The 13,841-nt window shown below is 37.0% G+C and overlaps 2 protein-coding genes across 4 annotated transcripts in view; one reads left to right on the top strand and one right to left on the bottom strand.

The window, feature by feature from the left end:
* The window catches only part of bmp1a (bone morphogenetic protein 1a), a 55,872-nt gene extending 51,488 nt beyond the window's left edge, over positions 1-4,384 (top strand). For both annotated transcript variants that reach the window (XM_056729591.1, XM_056729592.1), the window contains exon 20: positions 3,436-4,384. In XM_056729591.1, the coding sequence (XP_056585569.1) occupies positions 3,436-3,573 (138 nt within the window). In that variant the 3' untranslated portion in view covers positions 3,574-4,384. The remainder of the gene's footprint in view (positions 1-3,435) is intronic.
* A 290-nt stretch (positions 4,385-4,674) lies between these two features.
* Positions 4,675-13,841, bottom strand: part of disp3 (dispatched RND transporter family member 3) — a 54,470-nt gene continuing 45,303 nt past the window's right edge. For both annotated transcript variants that reach the window (XM_056729589.1, XM_056729590.1), the window contains exons 18-21: positions 13,416-13,575; positions 13,108-13,221; positions 10,973-11,148; positions 4,675-9,295 (exon numbers count right to left, since the gene is read on the bottom strand). In XM_056729589.1, the coding sequence (XP_056585567.1) occupies positions 8,951-9,295; positions 10,973-11,148; positions 13,108-13,221; positions 13,416-13,575 (795 nt within the window). In that variant the 3' untranslated portion in view covers positions 4,675-8,950. The remainder of the gene's footprint in view (positions 9,296-10,972; positions 11,149-13,107; positions 13,222-13,415; positions 13,576-13,841) is intronic.

Genomic DNA, 13,841 nt, shown 5'->3' with positions numbered 1-13,841 from the left:
AAGTAATCTGATAATCTGTCAATTTAATCTCAAAAAATGTACAAATTATTCATGCAGTGAACTATGATTATATATCTGCCAAACTAGAATATGTGATTGCGGACCGCCCAGCCCCCCCCACCTGTCAAGCAAACCCCTAACTCTCACCAATAATTATTATTGTGTGCTCCTCTCATACTGTATATGATACCTTGAATCACAAAAATAAATCACATTATTGTTATGTGCATTTGTTTTTATGCAAATCACACAATTTTGAGATGAATGATGGGCAAAAAACTCATAGATTTATACTGAAGGTGGAATCTGAGCCATCTAGGGAGCGGAATATCTTGCGAATGGGCTTTTTTGAATCCAGCCTGTAAATATACTCAAATTTTGCAACCACCCAAAACTAGAAGTGTTCGGAAAAAAACACCCAGAGCGTACCTTAGCAACCACAGTGTAATACCTTGGCAGTCACCCACAAGCTAGTGAATTTGCATGTGACAAATGAAAAAATCTAGTTTCAAGTGAGAGGATCATTTGGGCTGCATATGAGCTCCAGAGAGTATGATTTCATTTACTTCTGTTATATAAGAAGAAGCCTATGCTGACTTCAGACGAGACCTCAGATCAGATGTTGATGTCTGGTATTTGTTCTGCTGTCAGGTGAAATCGGTTTATTGACTGAAAGATGTGTTTAATGTAAACAGAGATGTCAGACACTATACATTTGTCTCAATCATGTTTTGGTTACGGTCCATTTAGAGAATGCTTTTAATCCAAAGCATTTCACCATTCACTAACAACAGGGAATGTCTTCCTGGAGCAACATTGGCTTTAACGTACTGTGCCATTAGGCTGTCACAGCCCAAAATAACCCATTTAGTTTTGGTCGGAGAAGAGTCACACACTCTGTCAAAATTAAATTACAATCTTCTTTTGTGCTGTTTAATGCACAATGGGATCTGTCCCAAAACAGTTTAAAAAACATAATAAAAATACAAAAATGGCTCGATAAAGAGTCTTGTCAGGCACTTGCCATCTTGTCCAGTAACTGAAACGGCGTTGAAAAGGTGACTTTTAGTGGAATTTAAACTTTGGAACCAAATTTATGGTACAGTTGATGTCAGGTGTAATTACTAAATTTGCTAAATAATACGTTTTATTTGCCAGCGCTTTTAGAAATATCTGCTTTCCCCGATTCAAGAAGATAGGACTGTTGTCTTGCTATAGCTGAAATAGCTGGAGGCATTGCAAACATTGCCGCCCAGTGACACGACTACCAATTACAGGCTTTGGTTTGACTAACGGGAGAAAATTCGAAAAAGTGGATTGCAGCTTTACATTGACATTTCAGTTTTCAGTGTTTGGTGCAGTGCATTCTGGGATGCATGCATATCTAAATGTCTGCAGAAATAAGATGACTAAATAATCAGCTAAATTAATAAAGAAGTAATAAATTATACTTTCTGAAACAGCCTTTGTGCCAGGCGCAGCTGTTAGAGACTTTTACAAACTCTTTAATTTATTGTTCCTGGAGGCAACATTCTTCTGATGTGTGTAATTAAATCTAATCCAAAATAACCAACACCAAAGACAGCCAAAGCCGAGAGTTGCACAACGTTCATAATTATTGCAAATTTTTACTTAAATTCTGTTGATTTAAAATTATAGCTCACACAGGTGAATACAAGGGCTGACATATTCTTGAACAAGTCAGAAGCCTGATGGAACAAGAACAATTGAAGTGCGCTAAAATGAAAATAATACACAGTATGCTATGCTTGCATACTAAATAATATAAATGCTAAGTGATGGTATTGTTGTAGAAACACTTCCATTCAGTGTTTTGGAGTGTAAGTTACTGAAAATAGCAGTGCAACCAACTTACAGTACATACATTTTTTTATGCAGCATGACAGAAGCTAAACTGCTTAAAAGTGCAGCTTTTCTAATGCCACGGTCAGACTTGACTTTGAGAACGCAAAATTCGTTCGTACGGTGCTGCAAAAATGGACATTTCTGTCCTGAGAAGTCATGCTGTGACGTTTTGATCTTCTATTGGTAACACTTGTAAAGCGAATATGCAGGTCAGAGTCAAACTTAACTTTGTTATGCAGCAAATGCGAAATATCTTCGATGGGCTTGGGTTTCCGGTCTGATGCATTAGCATTCGTATGACTGGAGGTCAATGTAACAAAAGTCAAGTATGGCCGTGGCTTAACAACTACTGTAGTGGTGTGGCGTGATCAAATTCTCCATATCTGTTTTGTATTACTCACACAGGTTTGTAACCGAGTTATCTAGAGCGTCAATCTCTGTATCGATTCATTTTAGTGAATCGTTTAATTAGGATGGTTTACATACTCATGCCATTGTGTAAATGTGCTATTCACAGTAGTGTTTCACAGTGTATCGGTGCTACCGTAGCATCACGATGCTAAAGCTTCAAAATTCCTGCGATACCGCTCTATTTTTCAAACGGTAGCATCGTAGTACCGAAGGGAATGTTACATCCGCATTAACGTTCTTGTGAACACTTACATCGCGCTTTTTTATGTGTTTCTCTCCTAAATGAATCTGTGTTTTGAACGAATCGATAATGAGTGAGTCAGAAGAAGTCAATTGATTTGTTCTTGAATAAATCAGTCACCACTCAGCAAAAAATGGACAATTTAGTTTCAAATTTTAATTGATCCCTTTACAAACATCGATGTATAAATTAAATTTCACGCACATTTGTATTAGTTCCAATGTAAAAAATGTTCTAGTGTACTTTAGTATTTACTATAGTTAACTTTAGTAAAATTCCTAGAAAGTAATGTTTTTAGTATTACCATAGTAAAATATACATCAGTATTTGCTACAACTTATCCCATTTCTATAGTTAATAATAAAAAAACATTGTAGTGTATAGCATAATACAGTTCACTTTAGTAAATACTAAATGTTTGATTTAAATCTGTTTATTTAGGAAATTTTATTTATTTTGTAGATTTCAATTATGAACACTACACAGCACAGTGATACTTCTTGGTACCGCGATACTTCGGCTGGTATAGTATCGTAAGATTATGGTACCGTGACAACCGTTATTCAGTCAGGCACGATTATTTAGACTGTAAAGGTGTCCAATAACAGTGACATTACTGAAATATAGTGTAGTATGCGGATGGTCGTTTATGATTTCGTGATTTGACATGCTTTGTGTAATATAACAAGTTAGATTTTGAGGTCATTGATAAAGTCTTCATCGCATGTGAGTGTGTACTTTTAATTTCTGTGTATAATGCAAATCATATTTTTTCCTCAATATAAGGACGTAATTTAAAAATCCCTTTAGCAACTTAACTTAGTAACAATGTAAATAAATAAGTACAGTTTCAAAGTAGCTTCCGTTACACCGATGTGCCTGTTCACGTTTGACCTTGTCGTCTTTTGCGTTTCCAGCCTCCGGAGGAGATTTATTCAGCTGGTGACTCCATTGTCATCAAATTCCGCTCGGACGACACTATCAACAAGAAGGGCTTCCACGTGCGTTACACGAGCACCAAGTTTCAGGACACACTTCACTCCCGTAAGAAGTGACCCCTAGTGGCCGGGAGGGGCCGTGCAGGGCCTAGGGGGAAGCGAAGAGGCCCCAGGGGGAGGATCTCGCCCATCGCTCGGAGCCCCCCGGCCACCAAGAACACCCAGACTCGACGGACCAGCCGCAAGAACGCCAACCGCACCTCAGTAGATCACAGGGGCTCTGGCATCCCCTACTGACTGTGAGGAGTAAAGCCATTCCGCAGTAGACCTTGTTTTTACCTTTTCTTTTTTAATTGTTACGTTTGGGGCAACGTGGAGGGGGGAACGTATTCAGTTTGATGGATACTTTAGGGAACGCGGGCAAGAAAGGGAATTATGATACGTGAGGGTGGGTTGGGTGGGCGGATGTTGATCACCCCATGGAACCCCTCCCCTTTTTTTCTTTCATGAGCCGAGATCGACAAACGCAGATACACTGAGGAACTCCTGCAGGACAACCTAACAGTCAGACCTTCATCAAGCCAGTTGACTATCCAAGAGTGGTATTGAGTGGAGTAGGGCATTCCTCACCGCTGCAGTGTGGGGGAACGTCCGTCTCCGCTTATGATAATCAGGCATTGTTTGTTCATAAAGAGCCTTGTTGGTCTGGTTACCTGTTTGTTGTTGAGCTCATGTCACTGTCAAAGAGATGCATGTAGTATAGTTAGCAGGACGTAGACATGAACCAGAAATTGTGAACGTGATGGCACCAGTTATTTCCAGGCCAGTAATCCGAAAGTTCCCCTGCCCGGGTTATCATACTTTAGGATATTTTCCAGACAAAATTATTATGCTAAAAAAGACTAATAAACAAAACGTGGCCCATGTCTTCTTGCTGTTAATTACTTTAGCTAAAAAGAAGAAAGGAGTTATTGTTACACAATTATAGCAGATTTGCTGTCCAATGACTTGTTGTATGAACTTCCTTTTTGGATTCTTTTTAATTATTGGTTGCAGTCCGACACTAAAACGTTATTCTTCTCGGTCCTTTCAACAAGTCATAAATGAAATCTGGGGATCTGTAGTCAGGGTTGATGCCACCTATACAATCGTTGTGATGTGTTATATTGGATCACAGAACCAAGGTCATTACTGGTTTTCCTAAAAACTCATTAATGATTTTTAAAACAACAGTAAAAGTCTTCGAACGGACAATAGTTTGTCCGTTTGCATTTCATTCCATTAAATATGCCATCTACCCTGACAAAGATCCACGTTCTTTGCGTATAACTTGTTAATGTCACAGCTTTTCTGGCCAGTGTGGTGAAGGCAATGTTCACAGCGAATGTTAAATGACATCTTCAGATGGGACGTCGCTCTAGCTGAGGCAAAACTGATCAGATGTAAAAGAGTCATTTCTATTGATACTGTACCTCAGCATGTGGTGGAGCGGTTGGACGGTGCTAATGCAAATGAGCCCTACGCCACACAAGCAGGAGGTCTGTCTCTTGAAATAACTCTTTTACTACTGATGTCTGATGTCAGTTGAGACGGTCAGGTTCAAGTTTGGCTAAAGTTTACCTACCCAAGTTGTTTTTAAAACGGTAACATCTTAAAACGGAAAAGTGTCGAATATTGCGTGCTAGTGAACTTCCAAGGGGTTCCATTATTTGATCCGAGGTGTTAGATAATTTAGCGAAGTCTGGAGTCGACATCACGGCTCTCCTACCTCTGTCTCTTGCAGAACTGGCTGTTGACTTTGTCCTTTTCATTTCAGGCACCCTTTTTCACTCATGAGACCGTTTCACACCTGTTTGCCTTTATGGATTAACCTAAAACTCTTTTAAATCTCAGGTTCCGACTTGTTCTTACCCGCTGAATAGTTTTAAAGACACTAGATTTCAATTGTTTAGGATTTAGGTTTTTAAAGGATGTCTTTAGAAGTAAGGTTTATGTGATTCATCAGCAACGCCTTTGACCTGAGCACTGATTTACTTCACCTCAAGCCACGTGTGCTGTGCTCTTGTCCAGACAAGTTGCTCTGTATACATTTCTGCAAGAGAACACGGACGTACTGCCGTTTGCGCAAATGATCAACTAACTTGTAATCTAGTTCTTCAAATGTATCTGAATATGCATACTAGCATAGGGCTTTAGAGTAGCAGAGCACTTGAACATTTTGCTAATCAAAGCACATTTTCTTTAGCGTTTCTAATGTTTGAAATCCCCCTGTTATTTCTTGTTCGAAATAGGGTGTTTGTTTTAAGGAGAAAGTGGGAAAGGCAAGCATCAAATGTTTTACCACAAATCTGAAATGTTATACCTCAGCAATTCACTTTGATCGCCATTCCCACAAGACTTGGTACATGTTTATGCATTTTATCATATGTATGTATGTAAATATGTATTAATGTATTCAAAGTACACTAAACCATAGATAACTCGATGAGAATTAAGGCTATGTGTAATTGCAGACAAAAGATGCAATTTATTTATATTGTATAGCTAATTTTCACCTATGTATTGCACATAGTGTTAACAAGTGCATCTATTTCATAAAATGTTATTTTCATTTTGAAATGTTTCATGTCACATTTTGTCTTTTAGACTCAGGAAATGCATTAGATGAATGAAAGCCTGAACGTACAAGTTCAACTAGTTAGCAAATGTAAGAAAAGTAAGTTTATGCCAGACGAAAATATGTCGGACAATGAACATGACATACTTCGCTAAGTCATGTCATTCTAATGCTTTTAAAGATTCATTTGTATGTGAAGATGTGGAGATCCCGCAGTGCTCACAATTGGAGTTGCATTCTTTTTCGAATGGTTTTAAGGTCTGAGCTGAAAATGCATATACGGTGTCCGAAGGAGGATGGAGTTAGGTATCTCTGTGCATCTTGATGACTGTGTGGATTTTCAAATAAACCACATATCAGCATCACATTTGCTATATAACAGATCATCAATTATGAATGGTCACCACAGTGCATTATTAATGCCTATCTACCGTTTCCAGCATTAAAAATTAATCAGAATTGATGGGAGAAGCTAAATAAAGTCAAATTTGAAGTCGGTGACTAATACGATCGTGCACGTCACTAAGTCTAGTGGTTTTTTTTATTTGATCGATGCCTTTTAACATTTTATAAATACCTCAGACGTGCCATTTTGTCAGATTAAAACTGTCTATAAGTCATATAGTGATATTTTATTGAAATGTAAAAAATAATGGTTTGCATAAAAATGAAGCATATTTTAAAACAATTTCAAGTTATTTAGAACGAGATAGGTTTGCCTTGTAACATTATTTTAATGTTTTTTATTGTCTCATTGTTTTCAAATGTAATGCAACCCCTTTATACTTTTCTCTGACATATTTTTAAACGTCTGTTATTCCATTAATGCTGTACGATCAATAATGAATACTGTATATAAAGTATCTGAATTTGAATGGCCAGAAGAACCACCTAAGGTGAGCATTTATAGTCGAAACCCTTTTTAGTGACGGTGAACACTCTCTGCAAGAGGTTATAAAGAGAACAGTATCGAGCTATTATAAGGACATTGAGTGTCTGTGGTTACAAGTGGATTGATGCTGAAGTGGTGTATAATTTCCAGACTGCTGGTTAAAGGACCAAGGCAATTGAAGGTCAGGTCTGTACATTGCTGCTTTTCTTTCTGTGAATTTTGAAAGATAAACGGCAACAATCAAAAGAGATTGGATTAAAGATAAAAATTCTGTCATCCTTTACTCGCCCCATGTCATTTCAAATCTGTGTGAGTTTTTTTCTTCCGCAGAACACAAAAGAAGATATTAAGTTTGTTACCAAACAGCGGCGGCCCTCATTCGCTTCTACAGTAGGAACACAACAGAGGCAAGTGAATGGGGGCCAGTTAACAACATTTTTCAAAATATCTTCTTTTGTGTTCTGCTGAAGAAACTTATACAAGTCTAAAGTGACATGGGGGTGAGTAAATGATGACCGAATTTTCATTTTGGGTGAACTTTAAGTGGATTTGTTCAGCACACAGATACACAAACAAACAAAGGTTTCACCGAGAGCTTTTAACAAACCATATTTCAAGCACAACAATACTCTGTAGAACTCGATGTTTCTTTCACAAGAATTTTAAAAGGCAGCATGAAATTTACCACGACATTACACTTTCATCATACAAAAGTCCAGACAATGCCCCTAAACGTTTCACAGGAAAACAAAGAAAGCTTTTTCCATGGTTTACTTTGAAATATACACAAGTGTCTCAGCATACAGTTGTAAAATTGTTACTGTAAACTGTAACCAGGCTTGGTTTATATAAACAGTCAGACTACTACATAACAATATCATACTTAGTCTTATTTGTTACATATTAACAAATGTTGACACATCCCCAATTGTCAGAACTGTTATGAGACCATAATGAGATTGTATGTACTTATATAATGTCCATATGAATTTGGCAACATATATTGTCTTCAATTACTCTTAGACATCAAATATATTATAAAAAGGGTAGTAAAAACAGTGTGCTGTTTTAAGACGTTTTTCTTGCGCTTGGCTAACATAGATGTAAAGAAAATTAAGAAAATATGAACCTTGACTTATGGCTACGTTCTGGAATACATTTTCTCTGTAAACTTTTATAGATAGTGATGTCTATTATATTACTGCAGCTATGTGTTTGCTTGGAAATTTTAATGAAGAAAGATATTGTCCGAGCAATTTCCCATGGTACAGACAGACTTGCACAACATGTTTATGGGAACAAATGTAAAAAAAATAATAAGAATTGAATTGAAATATTCAGTCGTTCAAACATAATTTGTTCAAAGAAGGATTATATTGTTACACGAGGCCACTGTCTTGGGTTTAACTAAACCTGAAATTCCAACCCTGTCACAACGCTTCACAAGGACAGAAGGTGCTAAAGTCGCTTTTGTTTTCCCCATGCAAGAATTCACAGAATTCATATTCTTTCCTTCTTTATAGACCCATGGGCCTCATCACACTTCTCGTAAGAACCACAGTAAAACATATCCTCATGTGACCTCTGAGTCACTTCAGTTTAAGTGATGAATGAATAACAAAGCAGTGAGAAATAATCCTTTTTTTTAGTCATACATTAACACTAAATGTACTCCCCGGACAGAGTTCTCTTACAAGGTTCTCATACAGTAGCTGAAAATAAATTCAGAGAGGGTTTTTCGGATGTCTCCAACATTATTCATCAACTCCTAATACTTGCTACCTTCTGAAACTGTGCCACATAATACCATATTGTTCTCAAGCTCCAGTAAAACTTCTTACAGGCCTATGTTCATAGTAGTCACATCACACATAAAAACAAACAAATTGGTTTGTTTGTTTTACATTTGTAAAACCTAAAAATAATTTTCTTGGATTTGAAATCACATCATCAGGAATGTGTTGTGTGATTTCTTGACACCACCTTTACATCAGTCCGCCAGGTGCAAATTGTGATCCAGTCCACCATAAGAGACCTCCACTGACAGCCAGTACGAGGACGACCCCAGCGGCTTTGAGCACGGCTCCAGGGGGTCGAGTGAAGTCAGGCGGTCCCATTGTCGCCAGCAGAGCGGTAGTGACCGATAGTGTGTACGCGATGGAAATAGCTGTGTTGATGGCCACAATCTGACCAAACTTTGCAAAAGGCACAATGACACAGAAAAAGAGTGGAATGGTCGAAATCACCGTGGTAACGGCACTAGACACTATTGCAACTCCCACGTGATTGGCTGCTTCCAGGGTCCGTAGCTGTCGTTTGATGGATGAGTCCTGTAAATGAAAGATAATGTGTGAAGTTATGAAAACGTGTTCAATTTAAAAAGGGATGTGAAGCTATGGGACTTTTCTGCTTGACTTGTTGGCCAACTGCCAAAATAAAATACACGTTTATATAATCAAAATAATCAAAATTTATATATAAATAATGTATAGACTGTTTTATTGAACGTATGCACCTGGACTGCAGTTAAAGGAGTAGTTAATTTCAAAATTTGCCCCCATTTACTTTCAATAGTAATTCTAATTCCAACTATGGAAATTCAATGGGGTCAAAATTTTGAAGTACACTACTGCTAACTAAGTCTGTGTTTGTTTATCCATCTGTCTAGGGTCTCATAATAGAACTATTTCAATTTAATTTATGTTAATATTAATTTCTATTATTTTATTGTTTAATAATTGCATTCAATAAACTTGTTGAATGGGTCCTGTAGTCGCGTTTTAAGAAACCGTATGAGACATTGACATCTAGCTTGGTATCGCAGTCTAAATTCAAAATATTGGAGTGGCAAGTTTAGCCAAGTAATGGTTCTTTCGGTTTCTTTTTCTTGATATCAGAAATAATCTTCAGGTACTCAATTTTATTGCAGATGTGAACCGGAAGTTAAGGGCAGTCCACGAATGGGCCTGTAACGTTTGTTTATGTTGTTGCTTTGAAACCGTCTCTACATACACTATATTTGTACATCTTATCTGCATACCTATCAACGTTGTAAAGTACATACATGCATGGAGACTATTGTCACAGCATCTTAAATTGTTCAATGGTTGCGATTTCAATTTCTTGTCTTGTCTCGTCTCTTTTAAATTAAAGAAGTCTGAAATTATGTTTAACCTATTGGTGAGGGCTGATCTGTCAGCAATTCAATTTGCATTCATCTACCTTTTAGCAAGGCATCTTTTCAAAGCCATCCAGTCAAAGCAGCAGTTCTACACAGCAGTAACATAAAAAGCCTGAGCAAAGGAATTTTGATTTAATTTTAAGAGAAGCGAACATGCACATTTGCACAACACGTTAACACTATGGGAATATATAAAGCAGTATGTATGTATCATTAAAGAACATAAAAATTACACTACATGAACAAAAGTACAGTCATCATTTACTCACACTGAAGGTATTCCAAAGCAATATAAATGAAGAATGTGGAAAACCATCAAATCTGGGGCACCATTGTCCACCATGGTTTTCTTCCTCCTAGTCAAAAGTGTCCCAGAACTGTCCAAACATTCTTCCAAATATCTTTTTTTGTGTTCAGCACAACAAGAAAATGTATATAGCTTTAAAAACACTTCTGGGTGAGTAAATGATGACAGAATTAAGATTTATGGGTGGACTGTTCCTTTAATTGTTCAACAACCTTTTTTATCAGAGTTATGATGAAAATAAAATTGCTACACGAACTTGTGAGATCTTATTTTGAAGATCCTATTTTATTCAGGTCGGCTTAAAGTGCACTGAAAGAAATGACTTCCCTGCAGCGCCCTGAGGTTCACGAATTGCGCAATGGTGATAGGACATCCCAGTGGCTTAACAGTTCAAGTACTGCCCCTACCTGGGATCGAGCCTGGAATCTCTCATGTTACGTGCTCAGAGCTTTAACCACTATGCAACCACCGTATACCACCACTCAGCAACGCAATGAAACGTATAAATGGTAATCATACCAAACTATGATCCATCAGTCCTGAGGTCACGATGTCTCCAGCCAGTAGATATCCTTCCGCCAGATGTAAGCAATAGTCCACTGAAGAGCCCACCAATATGGAGAGAGAGATAGCTTCGACTGCACCCATCTCCCAGCCAAGCCAATACATCACAGCCACCACCAGGCACACCATACCTGCCAACAACATACACATTTTATAAAGTCCTTGGATACATCATTTGGGACTGTTGCACTAACTGACAGTTTTGTCTCTACGGCCAAACAATTACAATTTTCATGGCTCAAGAAGTGGTTTTTATAGCTCAATCATTTGCGACGCGAATGCCATAATTCAAAAGGAATGTTGTCTTTTAAAATGTCAATGAATGCATTATGGGAAAAATGTCTTGTCGTTGAGTCAGAAATAGGCCGTGTTCAATTCACTGATCATTGCACCATTTTTTGAATATTTCCTTGTTTTGTTCAGTCCTTAGGAGTGTTCTGATTTTCAGAGTCTCCTTTCATTTGGAATAATTTGTGTATTCGTTCAGTCTGAGTAATCACTTGTAGTGATGATATTTCCCTGCTGAAAGCAAGTTAAATTACGGCCATGTTTGGCATATTGTATTACCATATAAATGAGATTGGGTATAGAGCTGCACATTTCAAAGGCGTTGGTTTTCACAACCTGTACGTATTACTTGAGTCAATTAAATCGAACAGAAGGACAGAAACAGGCTGATGTCACTATTCAAACACAGAGACTGCATCACAAATCCAAAGGGATCTGCTTAGATCACAAGCCCTTCAGTTGTATAAAATTAAAGAGTGAATCTAGAAGAAAAATGTTTAGGTTCAATTCCACAGCAAAACAAAACAAAAGGGCAAAAAGAAATGAGTTTATATTTTAGATAAATAAGGACTATATAATTAACCATTGAGATTTTTCTGCAATACATCCAGATGTGACTTCTGTACAATCAAAACATTTTGTTGTCTGAATAACTTAATTTCATTATGACACCAATATCCACATAATTGAATTGATTGATTTAGAATTTAAGATGTACTTGTCCGCAGAATTCACCCAGTTTAAGTTCATCAACGTATTTTATTTAATTTCAGCTGAATGTAATTAATTTATGTTAAGCTACTTAAATTTGAATGCTACAGTGATGTAAGCAAGATATAATGTATGGTCCTAGCAGGAAGCACCATATAGTTTACTGCATGGCCGTTGCAGAGTATTGACTCACTCAATGTGCTCGTCCCCAACCTAAGTAAAACCTTTAGGCCCGATTCACATTTAGCTTCTTTTTCGCGAAGCAATCACGATGTGCATGCGGTGCGGCCCGCAAATATTTCTTCAAAAAAACCCTCACATTAAAATAACATTTCATTTTAAAATTAACTATCTAAATCCAGTCATAAGCATAATGCATGCTGGGAACTCAGTCCACTGTGAAGTTTCAATTAGTCAATGAAAATGATTCATGTTGTCCTAACACAAATGGAATAAGTTAAGTCAAAGAGTCACCTATTTATGTCAGTATTACACAATTCAATTGTGTTTGAACAAGAAACGCATACAAATATGTTAGATAAAACTATATTGATTAAGTTAGAAAAAATACACTGGAAAAAAACGATTATTGGAGGTTGTTTTTTTATGTATTATTATTGTATTGTGAAAATGAAATGCAAAAGTGTGCTTATTTATACTGTAACAAAGCATCCTACAAATGTTTTATTTATTTTTACATTTAGTCTTTATTCCTTTTGATTGTGGCCTAGAATATTTCCTGGATAATGCCATTAAATGTTATTAATGTAGTGGTTTAATGTACAAAAATATACAAATATCTTATGATAATTAGTTGTGTCTATGAAATAAAAATACAACTAAATTAGTTGATACAACTAAAACCGAGTGTTTATTGCAACACTGACAAAATAGTATTAAGGCCTATGCCAAAAAATAAAAATACATAAAACCTGATTATTTTAAGTAAAAGGATGCATATTTAATTTAAACTATGTAAAGTAAAGAGACTAAATTAAGAATAAAGTATGAACAAAAAATTGTGTAAAATTTGCAGCATACAATATTTCAGGAAAGCTATTGAAACACAATGCAAAAAAGACATTAATTACCCAGAATGCTCAGCAAGATGGGCAGCAACAGAAGAGGATGAGCAGTAAACACAGCTACTGCTGCTATGCAAATGGCAAGAGACAGCAGCAGACTGTAGAGGGCGCTCTCCACACCTAGAGGCCATCAGGGGGAGATTAAATGTTGTTCAATGCATTATAAATAGAGCACATGAATGTGGTCTCGCTCTCCTAGTCATTTCTTGAGTCTCAGGTCAATAGATACTCATGTTAATGATGTCTGCGCCCTAGACTAATTTCTCTCAAATTGGTCATGTTAATCAAAGCTCTTTTCACTCTCTGCCTCTTGCCTATGATTTCCATGAAGATCTGTTTCCAGTGCTGGCAGGTCTGGAACCCTCGCCTCAAGGCAGATGAAGCTGGGATTGATGCAAGCTGTTTCTGCAGGAAGCTCTCCCATTGGAGGAAATCAGAGTGAGTCTGAAACGAAGACTTTCCTTTGAAGGTGGTCTGAAGTGCGGAAACAATGAAAACAAAGAACGAAGAGTACTTAACCACATTATAATTTCTTGCCATTTGTAGTCTTTAAAGGGAAAGTTCACCCAGAAATACAATTTTCACATTATTACGTCACCCTCATATTGGTCTCATCAGATTACAATGTTTCACCTCATTTTTTTATAAGAGGTTCTCTTTTGCTGATGATATCTTTTGATGTATTTTCCATAAAATTAAAAAAGAATGTGGCCAAGGGTTATCAAGTCTAGAGGTGTCAA

Source organism: Triplophysa dalaica, chromosome 18 (genome assembly GCF_015846415.1).
Source record: "Triplophysa dalaica isolate WHDGS20190420 chromosome 18, ASM1584641v1, whole genome shotgun sequence".
Taxonomy (NCBI): Eukaryota; Metazoa; Chordata; class Actinopteri; order Cypriniformes; family Nemacheilidae; genus Triplophysa; species Triplophysa dalaica.
The sequence above is the reverse complement of the archived record's forward strand: the minus strand, read 5'-3'. Positions and strand labels throughout refer to the sequence as shown.